Source organism: Nansenia antarctica (assembly GCF_963989245.1).
Source record: "Nansenia antarctica genome assembly, chromosome: 11".
Lineage (NCBI taxonomy): Eukaryota > Metazoa > Chordata > Actinopteri > Argentiniformes > Microstomatidae > Nansenia > Nansenia antarctica.
Genome location: NC_137681.1, coordinates 14,684,373 through 14,707,524, shown reverse-complemented (window position 1 = coordinate 14,707,524; position 23,152 = coordinate 14,684,373). Strand labels below are relative to the sequence as shown.

Below are 23,152 nucleotides of genomic sequence, written 5' to 3'. Positions count from 1 at the left end.
TGACTTTGATATAAATACACAAATATATGGAGATTCATCTATTAGTGAGAGGTGACAGTCGGCATCCTCTGTGGATGTTCTTTTGAGTAATCTGTCCCCGTAATGACTCTAAACCCATGTTTGGTTTAAAAAGCCTAGAGATTACATGTTGAGAACATGTTGTTTTTGGTGTGTGTTACTGCTAGCACCTCTGTTCTGTGGGAATCAATTTGGGTTGCATAATGCTGTCATAATTGTGACTACACATAACAAAACTACACAAACTGAGATTTTTCTCTTTTCTTCTCTTTGTCACCAAGTTGAAGTGGAAATCCCACAATGACCCAGTTCACACCTGCACAAGAATTGTAGGCGTGTAGGTGGGAAGATGTTCTACTGTCAAACACAGAGAGAGTGCTTCCTATCTGGGTCAATGTTCATTCATTATGGTTCAGTTGATTATTGAGTTGTCCATCTAGCCATAGGACTAGTAGCGGGAAAGTAAGGGGTCTTTTTCTCGGTCAATGCCAGTGGCTTACTGCCCTACGTTATTACATGTTCAAGTCAGTTCTGTTCTGCTGGAACATATTAAAGGCTGCTATACGTCATATCTAGGACATGCTGCATTGAGACTATAGTTTAACACCAGCAAGATGACATTTAGCTTATTTAGCTGACATTCACACATTTGCACAGACAAATCATTTGTAGATAGAACTTAGTTCATTTAACTTCATTTAAAATGTAATGATTTGACTAACAGAGTCAGTCAGTAATAAACAGGAATAAGTAATAAGACTAATATCCACAATTAATTTGTGACAGCAGCTGGTGAAAGCGGGAACAAGTCAGCAACCGACCAAATGTTGGGACTTTTATTCTGAAAAATGTAAATAAATGTCAATGTTGTTGAAAATCAAAGACACACTCGCTAGTCAAGCCAAAATATTGCAATGCAATGGATTCTGTGAGTAATCCGTACTACCACCTAGTTAGTATAAAGTAGTGGGGATTACTCACTGAATCCATTGCATTGCAATGTTTTGGCTTGACTAGCCATTCATAGACACACCTGGGCCGTGGCTAACCAATCATCATGCAGTCATGTGTAAAGACCTCAATCTGAGATACATGATCACAACACACAAAAAGCACAACAAGGAATGATTGCCAAAATGAAAGATGAAGCAGGGTGGAGATAAGAGTCATCTGGCAGGAGGCGATCTATCATGAGGTTGGAGCAATTTGCATGAGTTTAAGAAGTCAGTGATTGGGTTCATGTTTGAGTGAGTGCGTCAGAGAATGGGTAATCAAAAACCACATGGATAGCTGATATCAATCAGTAATTGAATTTCCATCTTGTTTGTTTGTGTCCAGATTCCTAGCCAAGAAAGGCAGGGGGATGAAAAGACAAAACAAAACACAGAGGATGTATTTTTTATCTTGTATTGCTATCTCTACTGGATATCTTCTATCCAGGAAGAACACACAGCAGGGAAACTGAACAGAAGAGAGTATGCGATAGATTACTAAACCTTCAATGCTGATTTAAGGCCAAGATCGCTCTCAAGATCTCTGTGTGTGTGTGTGTGTGTGTGTGTGTGTGTGTGTGTGTGTGTGTGTGTGTGTGTGTGTGTGTGCACTGGCATTTGCATGTGCATTTATTTATTTTATTTTCTAACCTTTAGTTATTCAGGGAGACACACTGAGACCAAGGTCTCTTTTGCAGGTGAGCCCGGTTTACAATACAATTCTGATTACAAAACAACACCTTAAAAACACAGTGCAACCAAGTACAAAATCCACACATGAATGAAGCAAGATAAGAGCATGTCTCTGAACCGGTCCCTAACCAATTACTTTGCGTGTGTGTGTGTGTGTGTGTGTGTGTGTGTGTGTGTGTGTGTTCATGTGTGTGTGTTCATGTGTGTGTGTTCATGTGTGTGTGAAGGGTTGCCAACAGACATCAGCGCCAAGTTTCTTACTGAATAGCTGCTCACTCATGCACATGTCCTGACCAAGGGTTGTTCATGTCATGAGATTTCCTATTTGGATTAAGTAATTGGCTGCCTTGTTTTTGTAATATGACCAAACAGATCAAACAGTCAACGTTATGATGCACACACAGTCCTGCAGCACTGACCTGCATCAGTCACAGTCACAGTCCCTTCCTGTCTACTGTTTAACCAAAGCCAGGCTTGGAGCAAAAGGTTATTGTTCCCTTCAGTTTTGCATAATATTGTGCAATAGGAGAAGTAGTGTTGGCAGTAGGGATTTTAGTAGAGGTAGAAATTGAGTAGAGGTAGAAATTGGAAGATGGGCTCATTGTAATGCATAGAACAGGATGAGGAATGGTGTCAAACATGCAGCCTCTGATCATTCTGATTCAATATGATGTTGCGCAAGTAGTGCATGGACAGATGTTGCAGCATAATGCTATAACACATAACTTCGGATTGGATTTGGATTATCAAACAGATCTTCTGCAGTAACTCCTTCAGTTTGACATTGCGAAATCAGTAGTTCCAACAGTGTTATGTCATTGCTATGGTACCACCAGCACTGTCAAATTGACATAAAATGTGATGCCAAATTTGACACAAACACTTCTGAATTATAGCAGAAAGTTCTGAAACCACATGTTGTATTGCATTATGTTCCTATTTTGAGACCAATATGCACAGAACTTCATGATAACCATTTGATTGAATTTGACTTGTAAGGAAGTATCAATGGACACAATGTATAGGTCAGCCTTAAGACAACATATTAGACGACATAGTCAGTGAGACAGTCATCTGAGAGACAAAGATAACAAAACAGAGGCCTATTGAATATGACTTTGTAACACAAAAGGGTTGTTTTATTCCAACCTGAATTAAATGAACTCTTATTGAACAAGTACATGTTGCTGAGGAGTCAATATGTATTTCTACAAGAGGTTTGTGCACAGTCTATATGCCTCAAATGATTCCATTTGACAAAGATTGGAAAAACAACAAAGAATAAATACATATACAACAGTGCCAATGGCTGAAAAAGAATGAACCATCCTTTGAAGTTTGAGATGGGAAGTTGGACTCTTTGTATGGCCCTATACTCTGATACTAAAATTATTCATTCATTCAATATAAGGTTGGCGATACACAGACATGTTGACTCTGTGGCAGTGTAATAGCCTCTGTCTGATATTGGAAGTCTAGAGTCGAGAACTGAAGCTAGCTAGCTTGTAGATAGCGTAGCCCGTTAGCGAGCTAGCAAGCATTTCCCTCCAACCTGCTGAAGCCAGCTACCTAGCAACAATAGCTCATTCTTAGCTTCAATACAATAGCTTATTTTTTTGTCTGCGTCTAACTTCTTATTACTTTATAATGTCGCCTTTGGCGAGCTAGCTATAACCAGGTTTGTCTAGAGAAAAGCTACATTTGTCTGGTGAATAGCTATGTATTTATTGTTTTGTGAAGATTGTTTGTGAAGAACTGTGTGTGACATTTGTCTGTGTAAAATGTGCTATACAAATAAAGATTATAATTATTATTATTATTATTAAAAATGTGCTCTACAAATACACGTGATTCAGTGATTGATTGACAGCACACGATGCAGGCGGCTGGGCACGAACACGAGCTTTATTTGAATATCAAACCGTAAGCACCAGATCAGAATCAAGTGCATCTCTTGAAACAACCAATCGTACAATCTAATTCACCATGACGCGCTGTTCGTGTAACCAATAGAATCGCACTGTTCGTGTAACCAATAGAATCGCACTGTTCGTGTAACCAATAGAATCGCTAGAAATGTGTTCAGACTGGGCAGCGGGCTAATGCCAATAGATGCCAGGGATGATCCATAATAATATCCTGGACTGTCAACAGTTGACCTTCTAGGTGAGGCTTGTGATAGAAGCCTTGGGAACACTTATGAAGACAAGTGGAGGCAATTTTGTGACAAGTCAACATTTTCTTAGAGCATTTTCTTTCTCAATTTGCTCTCCAAACAACTGCAGCAATGTTATTTGAAGCATGAGGTCTTTTGTGTGCTCTATCCTCCTGATCTGACTCTGCTGCTGTAATTTCTGCAATCATTTGTTTAAGGGTAATTTAAACCTAGTTACATAACAAAGATCCTTAAGTCCACTGTATCTCTCTAGCCACCAATATGCAAGCAATTAGCCAAGGATATTCTCCCTCTTTCTAACACAAGTTGTAGCCTACATTTTAATGATACAAATAAGTGCAGTTGCATATTCGCAACATCTGCAGTGATCATTGCATTTCAAAGACATTGGGCCTTGTAATGAAATACATTTCATTTATTGTTGATAACAAGCATTAACAAGCATTAACTGTCAAATTACTCTGCAAGATGAAAGCTAGAAATGTAACTGACCGACTGAGCCCTGCAGTAGCCATGCATGAAGGAGGCTTGCAGTGACTGATGTGTATCAGAAGACTGTCAGTAACTACTGTACAAAGATTGATTCATACAGTTGAAATTCCACAAATTCCAAGCTTTCTATCTCGTTCTTGATATAGGTATAGTATAGTTTAGGTAAATACTCTGGTATAGTTTAGCTTTAATACTCGACTTACGAATACTCTAAGTGCTCTTCTTATCACTGTATTACATTTCAAGCCTGCAAACTGCGACACTTTAAATGAATGTGCAATAACACTATGTGCAATATGACAACCCTAGGGTACATAAGGTTCAGAGAAATAGGAAATGTTAGAATAGGTATAGCATAGAGTACAGCACAGTGTTTTATTTGGATAGTATAGTATAGTGGATAGTGTACATAGCCTTTATTTATGTAAACCAGCTCCTTTCCCTTCTTGTTTTTTTCAGTTTAGTTTTTTTTCCTAGCACCAGGGGAGCCACCCCTCCCAAATTTCGTTGTTTGGTACCTGTACTATAGCAATGACAATAAAGACCATTCATTCATTCATTCATTCATATTAGACCTAATTGTATTATGTTGGATGGAAGTGCAGTAACAATGGGTACAATACATGGGTACAATAGCCTACTTGCATAACAGGCCAAATAAAAAGTATTTCAAGTTTGACCACATTTTCCATTCAGAGGAACGGTAATTATTTGTTTGGACAAATGATGTATAAACCCACAACCCAGTATGAGATAGACGAAACAGCGCAGCTACGTATATGTATATGCGACGGAGCTGATCTACTGGCGACGCATGTTGATGACGTCTCAGTAATCACAGCAGCTGGACCATGGAGGTGGAAGCTAGTCCAAGTGAAGATTGCTCTTGGCTTCCTCATATTCTTGATATTATAAAATGGTACAGAGATTCATTTTATGTTTCTGCATGTGAGCAATTGTGTCACTATCACCCATAACAATACGGAGCAACTAATGTTGCTGTGGATAGCGAACGTCATCTAGCCTGCTAAGCTAACCAGTTTACCATCATCAGCAGTGTGGAAGGTGGTAACACACACATCTGTGAGGTTTAAATCAATTAATAATAAGCATTGGCCAACGTGTTTAAAAGGTGTAACCGTGGAAAGTAACTCTTTTCTTGAAGGGAATATTGCAACTACTCTATTAAAGGAGGCTCAGGTTGTCATCAGATGTGTATAGCCGGCATGTTTTGCTTTGGTTACCCGTGTTAGCTGTCAAGTGAATTATGTATGCAAACATAAGCTGTGTATACGATACCACTGTAAACTGTAAAGCAAAAGCAGCGTCTCATTATCTCAGTCATTCACACTGAGCATTAAGCACACACTAAGCAATCTCCTCTGCCTTTCAAACAGCATGGACAAAGACAGTCAGGATGTCAACCAGGAGCTCACCAAGCTAAAGACGAAGATCCAGGAGACCAGAGAGAAGATCATGGCCATGCCCGAGATAGAGTCCAGTCCTGGCGAGCAGCAGGAGCAGCTACGCACCATCAGAGAGCAGGTGGACACCAAAACCCAGCTCTTACAGAAATACAAGGGCCTGTGTGTGTTTGACTCCCCTAAAATATAAAAGGACTAATGTAGAGGGTGAACGGATGGATCTTGGACTGAAAAGATGGAACATAAGATGCCAAATGTGTTCATGATTCTGCATCAGCTTGTACGGGCCCGAATGACATACTTGCTTACAATTTAGCTAGCTGCTCTGTTAGACAGGACATTAGAGAATATCATTCTGAAGATTTCCTGGTGAAAATGGATTATTAGGAGTATATATTTTAAAATGGGAATGTTTGTATGTTTTGAAGAAATAAATCATTTCTCATGATTTCATAAGTGTTGGCCTAAAGTGCAAAATAACAGCATCCACACACTCAAACACTGTGCAAAAAAAAACTTGTTTATTGCGAGCTTTTGGTCATAGACCTTCTTCAGGCATAAAACAGACAAGTGAATGCAGTGGTATAAAGAGTTCAAACAACATCACTTGATTTAGCCAATGCACAACACCTGTGTCAAATATTTCACCTAGTGGCTAGGCATCAAGGGAATTGTAGCCTTAGATTTAGTGGACTACAAAAACAAGTGTTCATGAGACAGGAAACACCCCCCAAAATATATACATAGCAGAACAAAAAACACTAGAGAAATGCTACAAACATGCAGACATCAGGCAGTAGCCATCATATAGCATAGAACATATACATATATATCTAAAGTAATTTATTCATTGCATAACACTCATAGGGGTTGTAGAGTATGGATCCAAAAAAGATCTCTCTGGCATAACCTCCTGTCAACATCACCCCCTCTCTGAAGAGTAATCTGCTCTATGCCCTGGAACCTGGTAAGTAACCTAAAGGTAACCTAAATAAGTGTTGGCCTACACATGTGTTCTCAGACTTTTACTGCTAGTTGAGGTATTCAGTGATCACAATGAGTGCTTGACGTCCAAGGGAAATTCCTGAACAAATCCATCTGCCATGTCATTGTTCTGGTTCTGTGTGCACACATTGCACACCTGTTCATGTTTGCATTGTGATGCCAGTGCCTTCTGATGTTTCTCTACAAATAGATGGCACTTTTCCTCAGGGGGGCGTTGAGAAATCAATTGCAGATCGTACGTATTCATGTTACATACCGTACTAGAACACCATGGTCTTTGGGAAACACGCAACATACAGCATAGAGCATGGTCTGGGCAGAGGGCCAATAGAACAACCTGCTTATATCCTGATAAGGTGTCATAAAGCCATGGATATTGGCAAATACAAACACGATTCCCCTGCCAAAAGGAGCAGTGTATATATTATATGATGGTTTAATATTATATGAGGGTATAGTGAGGTTTGATTATGTATTCCAATCATAAAAGCAGAGAGCAGAGTGTTACTGAGGGATCATTATTAAGTTGGACCCATCACAGAAGACCATGTCCCAGTCCTCACTACATAATGGAGATGTTCTCTTAACACTCTGTGTACAAATTTACAGAATACACAGGATTATGCTTTGATGCTGACGTCAGAACAGTGTGTCTTTTTAGGCTAGATATCGAGGCCTATGCTTTACCAGCCAGGTACTGTTTTGCTTCCTTTGTGTTTGGGTGTTGGCATGTTTACATTCTGTCTATGCCACTAGTCTGTTAGTGTGTGGCCCCATTAGAAATGTTGTACTTCGTAACCAGGAGCTCTAATGACACCCTATCAGCCGAAAGAAAAAAGAGATGGTCAGCCTGCACAATAGGTTACATAGTTTATTCCATCAGGAATCATTTATTCCTTCTGTGCTGATGGAATAAACTCTTCACTTATGATTGCAAGTTAATGCAGACCATCCTCTTTTTTCTATTTTGACTTTATCAGGATTTCACACCACCAAAATTATTACAGAGAAGTCAGTGCCCTTGGTTTTCTCCCATTTTATACACTATATCAATCAGAAAGCCTGTCAGAGGGTTGGACCCTACTGTCTCAATTAATCAAGCAACTGCTCGTTTATTTTTTATTTTGTTCATGCTAAGTAATTGTATTATAAATGTATGTTTGCATGGAGATCTAGTAATGTATGTTTGTATGTGTGTGTAATGTATTGATTCTAATGCCAGTGTTTGTAAAGTGTGTTTGTAATTTGAACAAGAGAAGAAAATATGAACAACAGAAGTTTCGTATGATTTTTTATTTTATTTTGTATTTTTGAAAAAGTGTACTTTGACAAGAATAAATATACATTCACAATAAAAAAATTGTTCAGATTGCAACAAACATTCAAGTTTAATTATCTGCTATAAAATCTATAATGTAAACAAGTCTTGTTTTTGTCTTCACATTGTACTCCACGCCAGGACTACAGTATCTTCGTGCCATTCTGAAAAAGGCAGATGTCAAAACAACACATTTTACGCATAGCCTATACTGTCAGTGTGAAGAATCGCACACGGTTTTAAGCCACATCACATAAGGCTCTGATTTAACAGAACAAAGTAACATTCTTAAAAGTCTTGTGGACAGAGCATGTGCTTCCACGTTTGCGGAGTGTCAACATGAAACAGCCTCCCGCCCCAGCGTACTCGTGGCTCGTATGGCCATCTCTGTCTCAAGTGTCCCCACCACGGAGCGACGACGGCAACCTCACGACTTCACGAGCCCGAGCTCCGTCATCTGCTGCTGCGTCAGGAATGAAGCATATCACTTCTCATTTCAATAGATTTCAAGTTTCATCACAGTCTTAGCTTATCGAGCACCTTTCTTTATCTTTCCCCTGGCCACCGATCGCCTTTTCCTTTATGTACATCAAGTCACTGTGGACGCTCGGGCGCCGGGCGAACGGTGCCACGACGCCGTACGCTTCTCCGTTGTCCTTCATCTTCTTGCTTTTGAGGGACTTTCTGTGAAGCATGTCGCAGTACTGCACCGAGACCTTACGGTGGAGGTCCGGGCTCATTTCGTTGGGTAGCTTCGCCAAGGTGAACAGCGTTTGGAACATCTGGTCCACGTTGGTGTTTCGCTTGGCCGAGATCTCGAAGTATGCGCACTGGTCGTCGCCGGCCAGCAGCTGCTCGATCTCCTCGTTCTGGACCTCCCGGCAGAACTCCCGGTCGCCCTTGTTGCCACAGATGACCAGCGGCACGTTAATGTTCTCTTTGGTCTTATTCTTCAGGCATGACTTGGTCTCGAAGATCTGTCGTTTGAGCCGCTGCACCTCCTGGAAGGATTCTCTGTTGTCCAGACTGAAGACCAGGATAAAAACATCACCTAGAGGGAAGGAGAGGGGCATTGCATTTAGTTTCATTGCTTGCATGAAATATGTAACTTAGTATTTTGCATGCGTAATAACACATGTGGAGCGCAATGCAATTAGGTGCAAAAATGCGCACACCCAAGATTTACCAAAATCACCACCAGAACCTCCACTGGACATTATAATCGTGCACAGATAATAAGCTTGCAATAAACTAAAGTTGGATGGAGTTTGATATTTACCTGTCAGTATGGATAGTCTCCTCATGGCGGGGAATGGGTGATTGCCTGAAGTATCCAATATGTCCAGTTGGTATACATCTCCTTTAATGCTGTACAGTTTCCTGTGAAAGTCTTCTATGGTCGGCGTGTACTGCTCGTCGAACCTCCCGTTCAGAAACCGGGACACAATAGCCGATTTCCCAACTTTGGTGGACCCCAAAATCACCATCCTGTAGCAGTTCTTGGCCGGTATGTCAAACTCGTTCTCCGATGGCGACATTTTCTTTATCATGGTTGAAAACAAAATGTGTAAGAGTGGTTCCAATGTGAGCGCACTAGTCGTTTTGTAGATTCGGTCAGAGCCTTCGTCAGTGGTGTGCTAGTGGTTCTCAGTGCGCTCTTTTGCGTTTGTACCGGAGTGATGGAGAGCGCCTTGTATTTAAGCAGAATGTAGAGCCCTCCTCCTCGGGACGTCACCGGGCACTCCGCGCTCCGCTCAGCGGAAAGGAACATGTAACAGGTGTCCGCTGATGCGTCAGTCAGCTCCACTGAATGAGTGTGTGAGGCCGGCACAACTAGACTTTGGGGACAGCTTAGCGTTGGGCACACACTGGACAGACAGTAATAGACATTTAGTGTATCGACTTCGGCAGTTGGGGATCATCATGTCTCAGAGGGATTGAATGGTCTCAGGAATAGTCTCACTCAATAATACGCATTCTGGAATATTATATTACCATGTTAATATGTTACTCCCCATCCGGTATTTAGCACGGTCCGAGACATTCTGTAGCCTACTAATATAATGTTGAACATTGGTCAATGTTAGTAATACCAAACTTAGAGAACGGATATGGCAACCCTTGATGTGGGTAATAGATCACCAATGCAGTAGACTACATCAACGGCTGTTGCTCTGGGCAAACGTGCGTCTTTCCCCACCAGGCCTATCGATAAGACCCTTGCTAGCACCCCCCCCCCCCCTCCCCCTTGGGGGGGCCAAGCCGCCCTCGTCGTTTGCCCATCGTCGGTGTTTGTTAAAACTAACCATGCATATCCATCTTTTCTGTGCACTTCACTTTTGGCTATATGAAATGTGGAAATGACAATGGCACTGATGTGTATAAGAAAGAATTGCATTTAAGCAAGAAGACTAAACGTATTAATGTTATAAACAATCTGAACGAGCAAACAACCGACGCAACAATTAATTCGTGCATACATGCTCTTACCTCGGCATAGTATTGCTTGGAGAGGTAGTGTTGCGCAGACCTTTGGCTTGAGTGTTATTATTAAGTTTACCATAGGAGGGCGCTCTTGTCACAACACTCTGCACTCATCAATTTGGCATACATTGCTCTGAAACAACACCAAACTCCACGATTGCATCACATTTCGTGAGTGCGTGTCTCTATGTCTGTCTGTTTGACCGTCAAGGACAACCTCCTTGACCCTCACCAATCCAGCTTTAAGGCTGGGCACTCTACTGAGACTGCTCTCCTTGCTGTCACGGAGGTCCTCTACTCGAGTTTCCTTCCTCCCTCTGTTCTCATTATTTTGGACCTGTCTGCTGCATTCAACACAGTAAACCACCTGATCCTTCTCTCCACCCTCTCAGAACTGGGCATCTCTGGTTTTGCACTCTCCTGGTTTGCATCCTACCTGGCCAATCGCTCTCACCAAGTGATGTGGAGAAGATCGCTGCCCTCTCCACGAGCCCTCGCCACTGGGGTCCCCCTACATCCTAGAGCCCTTACTGTTCTGCCTCTATACCAAATCTGATGGTTTCTCCTACCACTCCTAAGCATGACACTCAACTCTTTCTCTCTTTCCCCCCTCTGACTCACAGGTGGCGACATGTCTCTGCGTGTCTTGCATACATTTCTGCTTGAATGTCAGTCCACCACCCATCTTCCTCCCAGAGAAAGCCTACCCTCTCCAAGACTTCTCCATCACAGTAGAGAACTCTACTAGAGAACTCTACTGTGACCTCCTCACAGACAGCCAAGATCCTTGACAACCACTTATCCTATGTGACGGAAATCACAGCGACAGCACCCTCCTGTAGATTCTTTCTCTCTACAACATTACAAGAATATGTCCATTCCTCACGAGAAAAGCAGCACAACTCTTGGTCCAGACACTTGTGAGCTCCTGCCTTGACTACTGCAACACACTCTTGGCCGCCTCTGCCATCAGACCTCTGCAGCTCATCTAGAAAGTTGTCGCCCGTCTGGTGTTAAATCTCCCCAAATTCCCACATGTCACCCCTCTCCTTCACACCCTTTACTGGCTCCCAGTAGCAGCTCACATCAGATTTAAGACCCTGGTGCTCACCTACCGGGCAGCAAAAGGAACAGCCCCTCCCTACTTGCAAGCAATGGTCAGCCCCCTCTACACGGATGCAGCAGTCACGAAATTAGGTCACAGCTTTTCACTGTCCTGGTGCCCCACTGGTGGAAGGAGCTGCCCACTGCTGTCAGGCCTGCAGAGTCACTACCTACCTTCTGCCATAGACTGAAGACCCATCACTTCAGGCTACATCTGGACTGTCCCTTCTAAATATCCCTCATCCCAACGACCCCCCTGTACAGTTTCTCTACTGTAAATAAAATAAATAAATACATTTAAAAAGTAATTCTTCCTTCTTCTAGCATTGTGACTGCCAATGGCCCCTGGACCTAGCATAGATTAGATGTTCTTACGATGACTGATGTATAGATGATTCACTTACAAATGCACTTGTTTTAAGTTGTTTTCGAGAAAGGCGTCTGCTAAATGTCTAAAATGTAAATGATCCCTCTTCTGAGAGCGAGAGAAACAGACATACTAGGAGACAGGGAGAGAGAGAGACTGAGGCATGTGCTAGTGCCTTTATTTCTTGCACATGCCTGTTAACTGACTCGTACAGTAGGAGCAGAGCAGAGCTTTGTTGTCATGGAGAACTGTCACATGGTACCTCGGGTGATCAAAGCACTCTTTAAGCTCTGACCAATCGATGAGATGTGATGTGATAGAGAAAACTACAGGTATGGAAAAAGGGGCACACAGGCATGTGAGTTGACCCAGATCTGTCATGGTCAGTCTGCTGCCACGAAGACCATGACAACATATGACCTGCTCTGTAAACCCACCCCCCTCCCCCCAGAATCAGTGGCCATGCCACAAACCAGTTTGAATGGGCCAATAATTTCATTGGTGGCAGCATGGGTAATTGATCTGTCCTCCTTATAATGACTGTGAGAGACAACAGTGCACCTGCCACTCCTCAGCACTTACAAACTAACTTTATCACAGCTCAACGCCTAACATGGTTTTCACTCTCCTTCCTTACAGATGGGAAGTCTTCATTTTATGGGGGGGACGGACGGACAGACGGACGACCTACGATTCTGATCCAGAGAAGTTGGTTTCACACTTCACATTCTCAGATGAGGAAGATTGTGTCTGTTAAAACGTTGATCCACCGAATGGTAGGGATATGAATAGAGATATGTACTCTGGTAAAGAGAGGGACACGTAGGTAGAGGCTACAGCATATGCATAGAGAAGTGCTTAGGGCATTAGCAATGGCAGAGGAAGGGAGTGTAGGAAACTTTGGACATAAAATGTGACTTGTAGAAAAGGGCAGGTCCTGGCGATGGGTCTGGGATAGGGTGAGTGTGCATCCTGGGAGGCAGAAATGGGAGGATGGGCTCATTGTAATGCACAGAACTGAATGAGAAACATTTCATTCCATGTATTACAATGACCGACCTCCAACAGCCTCCCCTGGTGTAATAGCAGCTCATTATAATACAGTAGTGTTATATGATCGTATCCGGTGTATTTAGCAGCAACACAGAAAGCAGACTCAGAACACAGTAGAACAGTTGATGCAGCACATATGCAGAGTTAGTGGATCAGATCTGTATTCAGAATCAGAATCAGTTAGTGGATCAGATCCGTATTCACAGTTTCTTAACAATACATGGACATTCTGAAAGCATTGAACACAGCCAGGCAGAAGATATGGAATGATTCATTCATGAGTCATTGGTCTCTGTGATGATGATAGTATCACATTTGATGATACATAAATGACAGTAGCTTTGTTATGTTATTTGCTTACATGAATTATGAAATAGTCATATTCTCAAAGTTGTAATCAATTTTGATTATTTATAACTGTTGATTAACATTTTTGCAAATGGATGTATAATGTTTTGGAATAAAACTCTTCCCTTTCAGACTGAACAGAGCAGGACATATAGTATGAACACCAGGGAAGACTTGTGGAGGCAGAAATCGGAGGACGGGAGTCACTGCAATGCATAGAATGGAATGAGGCGTGTTTAATACCATTCCTTATTCCGTCCCATGAATTACAATGAGCTCATCCTCCGATTTCTATCTCCAGCATCCTCCACTGATGAACATTTATGACAGACTTATTCCTTCTAAACATTCTAGGAAACAAATGTTGTTCCAAAAGCTGGAACAGCTGCTCTAACCCCTGTCCTGTCCAAGTCCTTTCATTGTAAGGTCTGAGATACTGAAATCTGCAATGCTAGCAGGAAGAATCAACAACTGTTTTTTGAAAATATATTATTTATAGAAAGAGAAGTGAAATATATCATGGACTTTTGCCATTAAGCAAATGTTCTTGATCTTTGCCAAAAAGTCCAAAGAAAACATCCCTGTCCTTAGTCCCCCGCCTCTCCCCCTTTGTGCGTCTTCTCCATGTTGTGACCAGGGGGTGGGGGGGTGGTTCCTGGGTTGGGGTTGCCTGCTGGGAGCATGCTCTCTGGGGTGTGATCCTTGGACAAACACCGTCCGGAGTAGACAACTTCATTTATGTTTGCAGCGCTGCATCCTCTCCCGATAGATCTTCTCAGTGAAAGGTCTGCAAATACCACAGAATAAACACATAATAGGATCGTAAATCAGGAGAGAGGCCACTCCACCGTACCAGCCCGTGCCAGGACCCGGGCGTGTGTGTGTGTGTGTAAAAGGCGTCTTACTTCCTGCCTGTTATCCATTGCTGCATACATGGATGCACACCTTTTCTGCACCATTGAGCCTCACTCCCTCAATACCACATCCTGTACAGACCAGTCACTAACAGGTACAGTGTACAATCCACCACGCCACCTACCAACCTACCACATCACCTACCAACCTACCACGCCACCTACCAACCTACCACGCCACCTACCAACCTACCACACCACCTACCAACCTACCACACCACCTACCAACCAATGGTAAATGGACTGACTTATATAGCGCCTTATTCCAAAGCACTTTACAATGGCCTCTTATTCACCCATTCACACGGTAGAAACATGTATGTGAAACGGGTTACCGTAGAAACATGTATGTGAATGAATGGCGATAGGGGATGACAGCTGTAGGTGACGTGGTAGGTTGGTAGGTGACGTGGTAGGTTGGTATATCAACAATAAGGCTATTCGAAATGTGTATGGTGTAATTCACTGGTGGCAATGTGTGTCTCCAGTAAATACTTCCTTCGATTGTTCTAGCCGTCTAATGTCGATTGATCAGTAATAATTAACTAATTGACAGAGTCGACGTGCTTCTCCCTGTTGAAGACTTTGTCGGGTTTGTCACTGCTGTGCCTGGGACTCTGTGAATAATAACCTCCTGTCATTCGCACACCCACCCACCCACACAAACAAGACAAGGGTTGTGGATGAGTAGGCGTCTAGAGAGGGGTGGTAGTGGGGGGGAGTTCAGCCTTAGCAGCTGGCTCTCTGGTTCTGACTCTATCTGGCTCTGGTTAACAAGGGCCGGCCGGCCGGGGGGGTGGGAGGCCGGTGGAACAGAACTAGGCCACCCACAGCTCTTGTGAGATATTCAGCTGTGGACGACAGCAGAGCAGGCAGCGTGGGCTGACCGCTCGTACCCCCGCCATCCTCTTTGATGTCGTCTTAGGAAAACAGGTTTGTCTTCTCTCTCTCCCTTCAAGGCCCCCTTTCCCTCACTCCCTCGCTGTGTAAGTTCATGGGAACTTGCGGTGGGGTTTCGATAAAACAAGAGAGCATGAGAGAGAGAGAGCGAGAAAGAGTAAGAGAGTGAGAGGGAGAGAGACATTCAATACGTCCATCTTTTCTGTCTACCCTCAGCCAGCGTTTTTGCCGTGTGTGGTGAGAGTTGGTGTGGATTAGTTTAGACTTCATGTGGACTGTCTGAGAGTCAGGACGGCCGGTCTGGAAGCACGGACGACACACACTCTCCAGACACACCTAGGTCTGCTAACAGCCCAGACAGAATGAAGAATGTTTTTATTTTAACTCTTGGTTTAAATGACATATCAGTGTGATTATTGTGGCCAGACACTATAACACTATAGGGACATTACAGAGTCCACCCACAGCTGTAGGCTGTTCTTCTTGAACTGGTTTGATGGAACACACAGTCACAATATAACAGTCTTGTAGTAGCTCCAGAACAGTGTGATTGAAGCTGCGTTGGTCTGAGGGGAACGGTGGTGATTGAAGCCTACATTTACAGTCAAGTGCTATATCTAGGTCAAGTTTATACACTGGTGAAGTGGAACGCCGTCTTGCTGACGCACAAACAAGAGTGCAACAAGAGTGACACTATGGGGAGGCTACTTGGGATATATTGCTAGTCGGTTGTAAGACTTAAGTTGACAAATTGGATGAGTGATGAATGTAATCTATGGGTGCTTTTTTATTTATTTTTATTTTTATTTTTATTGTATATTTTGTTCTTTTCTCTGTATTATTTCTGTTTGATGACAGCAAGACTTATTCGGTGATATTGTTACCATTTTATACAAAAGTTGTATAAGTCAAGAAATGTGTTAATTGAAAAATTAAATAAAATACTGATTACAAAAAAAGAGTGACACTATGGCAACATTTGGTTATGTAATGTAATGAAACTATCACTTTGCTTTCCTCATCATCCCTGAACGGAGACAGTGTGGAAAAACTGCAGGTTAGAAGATTAGAATCAGGTTTCAAATATGAACATTTTTGATCACGCTCAACAATCTAGCTTAAATATCTATATGTACTAGTCTCCTATGGGACTTACAATACAAGCTCGCTATGTATTCATGGTATTCTACGCTTATGATGCAATTACTTTACCAGCGTATAAAACCAATCAATTAACTGTACAGGGCCGATATATATCTGTGGTGAATAAAATAAGAAAATGCAATGGAAGACAGGAGAGAGAAAGAGAGAGAAAGAAAGAGAGAGAGAGAACGAGAGTGAGAGAGAGAGAGAAAGAAAGAGAGATAGCGAAAAAGAGAACGAGAGAGAGAGAACAAGAGTGAGAGAGAGAGAGAGAGAGAGAGAGAGAGAGAGAGAGAGAGAGAGAGAGAGAGAGAGAGAGAGAGAGAGAGAGAGAGAGAGAGAGAGAGATGCTTACCCCTCGAATGCGATGGCCACCTTGTATGAGACGGCGACTACAGCAGTCAGGGCCACCCCTGATGGACTGGCATTCCTGGGAGAAGAGATGAACACTGCTATCTTACTATAAACTATATACTGTATATTGTACACCTGCATGTAGGAGTATTTTTTTATTTCATTAACAAAACAAAAAGCTGACTGGCCTAATTCTGTACCATCACTGTGTGACATAAAGGGCCACACTTATTTCATACACTTCAAGAGCACATCTGGCTTGTCAGAAGCATGCTTCCAGTGGTAAAGAACATGCAGTAGAAATGGGAAGGTGTTCATGTGGAGTAAGAGGTGAGGTGGGATGACAGTGTGAAAAGCATTCTTATAGCAGAAGAGTTAATAACTACTGTGATTTCCAGTAATGGTTTATTCCAGCCCTCCCACCCCCCAAGACAAACTTGATCAAAGTGGTATATTCTAGAAACGTTAGAAGAAATTATAACTACACACCCAAGCTGTTCGTGACAAAAGTTAGCTAAAACGTCTGACTCACAATTCATGGATTTAAGCTAGCCATATTAACTGGTGAAATAAATCATTTATATACAGTATTATAGAACCCTCTTGTTCAGTCAACAACCTTTTAGTTAGCAACTGTACTAATTGACTGCAGTCCAAGGGCTAACGTTACTCATTCAGCCACTTCAGTAAGCACTCCAGTAACAGCAAATGCCAATAAACACGTTTATTAATTCATAAAAAGCCATATGTGTGCATAATTAGCTCTGGAAAAATCCAATTACACAGATCTTCAATCATTTCAGAATGTGAGCCTGATAGGCTGATGCACATCGGTGCATTATCGGACGAATATGTGCCGATAGATATTTCTGTAAAAGGCCAATATTGGCCAATAATATCGGTGCTCCAATATATGTGTTGGGCTGTAATTAGAGGAATGTACATGTGGCAGTCTGTAAAGTATAAAAAGGGGAGCAGATTGCTGATCACTAAGGCTAGCAGCAACTGTTATCCAAGGGAAAGGGAATTGTGTTCACTGTGTGACAAGAGAAGAGAGAGAGAGAGAGAGAGAGAGAGAGAGAGAGAGAGAGAGAGAGAGAGAGAGAGCTTAAATAATGTCTATATATATCTCTCTACATAACCATTATTTTGACCTGGATTTGGAGCAGCTGATGAGCTTCTGAGGACTGAATCAACATGGGATCGAAATAATTGGAGGGTAAAGGACTACTGTGTTCAGCTGGGCACAATTCCTGTGGCGCCTTTTTAGTCTAAATCACACATACTGGGCAGATAGGGAGTAGAGACGTGGGAGCACAATGAAGCTCACACACCCCTCACTGCATAACTTGTCTTGACCTGGTTCAGTGCCTGCTGGGGGGGTGAGAGGAAATGGGCACCGTTGGTCAAACTATTGTCCTTTTCCATGTATTTTCTTCTATTCGCTTGATGGCCCAATGACAACGACCATGACGACTCCTACTCTACCCACACTGGAAGGAGCTCCCATATGTACAGCCAGCTGTCATCTTCCCTATATAGATACACGTGTTTGAAACCATTCCTCATTCCATTCCATTCATCACAATGACATCTTTTTTTTTTTTTCACTTATTATGTCTACTCCCACTAGGGTTAAAAACACCAGTTGAAAATATTTTCACCCAATATTCAATAACAACCGTGGCTGGAAGCCACCTCCATTAGGAGTAGTTTACGAGTAGTTTTGGATAGTTTTGCTAGTAGTTTATAAGTAGTCTTTTTCAAATAAAATATTGTAAGATAATATTACCCATTAGCTCAGCTAGTATCCCAGCCACGCATGGACATGGTTTTACGGTGTGTCTCAGATGATACAACTCTCCCTGCGCTGGTACCACTGAGCCCGGGCCAGACTCAAGATTCAAGATTCAAGATTCAAGGTTGCTTTATTGTCTGTCACAGAGTGACAGAAATTCTCCTTTGACAGGCTTTGTGCAGTTCATGAATACGGTATCCATTAAAAACACACATAGGTCACATACATACAATAAAAACAGACAGATATAACAGTGTTTATAAAATGTAGATGTCCTATTTAAAAAGTCCAGTCATTTAAAAATAATAGTAAAAAAAACAGTATTATGATTTAAAAAGCTAAAATGTTGTGGTTTAAAAGAAAAACAGTGTGCTTCCTATTTTAAAATGTTCAGGGCGGTGGTTGCAGTGGGAATTAATTATTTTTTTGTATGTGTTTTTCCGGGCCAGTGGAGTTCTGTAACGGCGGCCTGATGGAAGTGGCTGAAATGATTGGTGGAGGGGGTGACAGGGGTCCTGTGTGATTTGTGTGGCTTTCCTGATTAGTGACCGGTTGTAGATTTCAGACAGGGGAAATCTCGTGAACTGGCTCTTAGCCGTGGCTCTGACTCACAACTCGGGGACAAACAGAATAACAGGGTGAGTTCACAGCAGACGATTCGCCCAGGCTGGACGTGACTAAGTGGCACAGGAGAAATCTGGCCATTTGGCACAAACCGTTTTCCACGGTTGTACATGAGACAGATTGTGTGTCCATTTTAGAAATGAGTCAAGGCTAGGGACATCGTAATACCACTACAGAATGCCCCTACCAGTCATAACTAGGTCACAGTAAGGCCTTCTTTGATCATGTTCAGGTGGCTTGTTAGGTGCAGCCTAGGGGTGAGACGGTGAGTTGGAGCTACAGTGGAATATCCAGGTGTGTTTGATGCCGTTCCTCAGTGCGTTCCATGCAGTACAATGAGCCCATTCTCTAATTTCTACCTCCACTAGCCTCCACTGGTGCCGACATGAATGAATGAATGAATGAATGAATGAATGAATGAATGAATGGACTTTATTTGTCATTGCTACAGTACAGGTACCAAACAACGAAATTTAGGAGGGGTGGCTCCTAAATGCATTCATAAGCAAGTGTCATGGCAGCAGTGTGCATTTGTAATGGAAGCCAACACGAGCCCAAAAGGCAGCACAAACTCTGCAGACAATACTGAGAGCCTTGAGCACAAACCAGACTTCTCCAATGATTGACATGAGAAACATACACGGTAACTTTGGCATAGAGGTTTCTATTAATGTTCCAGGGTATTGTTTTTTTTTTAATGATTCTGTGTGTAGGTGAGGGTGTTCAAAATGAGAGAAAATGTTTTCATTCCTACCCACAGTCTTAAATTATTTGTTTTTTAAATAAATGTGCAATAACACTATGTGCAATATGACAACCCTAGTCGTCTATCTGTACAGTATAGTATAGTGGATAGTGTACATAGCCTTTATTTATGTAAACCAGCTCCTTCCCTTCTTGTTTTTTTTTAAAGTGTTTTTTTTTTCTTACCTAGCACCAGGGGAGCCACCCCTCCTAAATTTCGTTGTTTGGTACCTGTACTGTAGCAATGACAATAAAGACCATTCATTCATTCATTCATTCATTTTATCTCCTTTGTTGTATAACCCAGACGATATTCACTTTCTCTGGCAGGATGACCTTGTTGTTGGTAGGGCAGGACAAGTTGCGTTGGAGTTAAACGCCTGCTCAAGCTGATGACCAGAGGCGCCTCCATGTCTCCATCGAGACAACAGCCCTCCTCCACCTGCCATTAACTTGTCGTTGGTCTTCATCTCACTTTGATCTAATTAGGGTGGTTAATCAGAGCAGTAGGATCGATGCTTATGTGATTACTGATCCAGTTATAGTCCAGGAGAGAGAGGGGCATGACAAAAAGAGAGGAAAATAAAAGAGAGCATGTAAAGCGAATGGGAAAACTACTACAGCTGCTCGGACATTTGGGTCAAGGTGACCATGACTCACCTGAGGAGGATTATTTAAAAGAAATAACAAGTGAACCGCCTGCCTCTCAAAACACCTACTACACACACTACAAAAACACACTGACTGCTCCCAAGACAAACAGATATAAACACACAGATGTTGAGATCTGCAGTTACATGCATGCTTTGGATATGTGTGTGTGACGTGATGTATGTAGGGGGACTTCCTTGTTTTGGAAATAATTCACTTACAAAAAATATTAAATATGATGGTTGTTCTGCCCTACCCTCTTCTCTCTGGCTGTGTCTTCAACTACCAACAGTCCGGCACTAGGACCTTCAGCAGGGTGTCAGCAGAGTCAGGAACAAAGAGTGTGAGACTTTTCCTTAATTTTTTGTTATTCTTCATTATGTGCCAAATGAATCAGACCTCATTTGGGCGTGCGTTCTTTAGTACTGTCTACGCTGTCTGTTACAGTCAGGAAACATATCATACCGGTGCCGGTTTGGTGCCGGGATTTGACCACTATTTTCTTCCATTGCAAAAAAATCCACTTATTAATAAACAACAAATATCAAACAAATATGCTCCATGTTTTCTGCTTGACAACAAAACCTGATCAAACATTATGGAGCAACTCGGTAAATATGACAAAAGCAATAACTTGTTGCAACCACCATTGTCATTTTCAACACAGAGCTTGACAAACAATATCTTGAAAGCCACCAATGATGTGCCGGCTCTTGACCCACTTCTGGTTTCGTTGAGGGACAAACAAGAGGACGATAAGTGACTATTTATGAAGGCAATCTTTGTCTTTCCTCCGAGGTGTTTAAGGGAACACTTCTGGGAGACGTCAACACTCTGAACTCCATCACAGATGCAACAACGTAGTGACCCTTTTCACAGAAACTGGGTTAATTGAATTTCAGGTGGGAGGCAGCAACCAGGAAGTTAATATAGAGCAGCGTTTTACACCCTCCATCTATCGTATCTCTCAGGTTGGGGGGTAACCTGACATCAGATGTCCTCAATCACAGACCAAGGGAGAGGATCCAATCAGGTGTGGTTAGACGTAACAAATTACATTTTACTGACAGACAAAGGGTCCAGCCCATTCCTAGTCGGAGCAATCAGACTGTGAAATCCAGGCAGCAGTAATTGCAGATCAGGGACCATAGTGTGAGTGGCTACTATTGATTGAGTCCTTACACAAAACCATGTCGGAATGACATGCTGCTGTACAGAGTTCCATTCCAAAGAAACTCTGACGTTGTGAAGGAGGCAAGACTCCATATTGTAATGACATACCATACAGTTACATTACAACTGGAATAATTAGCTTTTTATATAATGGAGCTTGATGCTGAAGGGGCACATCACATATTCATTTATGAGGATGAAGCCAGCTTCAATCTCTCTGAAGTGATGGCGCGGTGACGCGGGAGGAACATCATTGGCAGACATACACTTCATACATCCTCTATACATTTGAATGTATATAATAACACACATAATAACCATCACATCACCGAAAGAGGAGTGTCTGCAACAGAAACTAGGTTAATTAGATACATTCTATCACGCTCCCCTGCTGTTGGGGGGGCGGTAGGTTATTTGTATCTGGACTCCCGGGTGACTCACAGTCAATGGCTCCTTCCACAGGCCCCAGGGACAGCTGGGAGAGCGTCAGTGCCACCCGGCGGACCACTGGCAGCAGGGGGCGTCATAAGGAGACACACAGGTGGACTGGCTGACCGGATGTGCTGAACGTACGCATTACAATACGCCTCAGCCAAAACCCATACACTGGCACTGGCTATGAGAGGTAGATTTACACACATGAACCTGATAGAGGCAGCTTAAATTCACCATTCAATTGGCAGGTTGCACAATACTATTGGCGACCGTATGTTTCATATCAGCATTCTTTGCACACCCACACAGGTAACACACATAACTTATGTTATTTCCAATTCACTAATTCGATTCACGTTTTATAGGCAATTGCACTATTCATACTGAAATATATGAAAATATATATTGCATGGTCTTAGTAAGGAAATAAAAAACATTTATGTTCCCGCTACAGTGCTATGGCTAGCTATGCATTGACAGCCAGGGAGTTGCAGCACCACTCCATTTGAAACAAGTGTTATTTTCTGCCCCTTCGTTTGAACTAGGTCCTTAAGCTCAGGCGTCGGCCTTTGATTGAAAGTCTAATTTGGAGACATTTTTAAGGTTAGATATAATGCTTTCCATTTTTGCAGCGCTGGAAGTTTTTTGCTAGAAAGCTAGCTAACATGGAGGGAGAACGACCGTCAATTACGTGGGCTCAATAGAGTGCATTGAATACACGCCCCTCAGTGAAACAGACCTGATAGCTGCCGCCCCTCTGCTGCTTTTTCATTGCTGTTTGTAACAGGCACACGCTTGTTCCCCGCACTCAATTCAGTTTCTGAGGAGGAGGTGATGCAGTATGGATGGCAGTAGGAGGACGGATCGTGCCACAATGAAATACAATACACACATTGAAAATACAATACACACATGGAAAATACAATACACACATCGAAATGC

The 23,152-nt window shown here is 42.4% G+C and overlaps 2 protein-coding genes and 1 long non-coding RNA gene across 4 annotated transcripts in view; 1 reads left to right on the top strand and 2 right to left on the bottom strand.

Annotated features, from left to right (window-relative positions):
• Nucleotides 1-5,198: 5,198 nt before the first annotated feature.
• LOC308167051 lies at nucleotides 5,199-6,243 on the top strand. The gene is made up of 2 exons (XR_013937702.1): nucleotides 5,199-5,290; nucleotides 5,769-6,243. It is a non-coding gene; the product is annotated as an uncharacterized lncRNA (long non-coding RNA).
• A 2,399-nt stretch (nucleotides 6,244-8,642) lies between these two features.
• Nucleotides 8,643-9,668, bottom strand: rasd1 (RAS, dexamethasone-induced 1; the record flags this gene model as incomplete). Its single annotated transcript, XM_080541458.1, has 2 exons — nucleotides 8,643-9,169; nucleotides 9,398-9,668. 2 exons carry the CDS (start codon nucleotides 9,666-9,668, stop codon nucleotides 8,643-8,645), a joined length of 798 nt encoding a protein of 265 aa, XP_080397584.1.
• Nucleotides 9,669-13,283: 3,615 nt separating this feature from the next.
• pemt (phosphatidylethanolamine N-methyltransferase) overlaps nucleotides 13,284-23,152 on the bottom strand; it is a 39,478-nt gene continuing 29,609 nt past the window's right edge. For both annotated transcript variants that reach the window (XM_080541806.1, XM_080541807.1), the window contains 2 exons: nucleotides 16,787-16,861; nucleotides 13,284-14,261 (listed from right to left, as the gene is read on the bottom strand). In XM_080541806.1, the coding sequence (XP_080397932.1) occupies nucleotides 14,207-14,261; nucleotides 16,787-16,861 (130 nt within the window). In that variant the 3' untranslated portion in view covers nucleotides 13,284-14,206. The remainder of the gene's footprint in view (nucleotides 14,262-16,786; nucleotides 16,862-23,152) is intronic.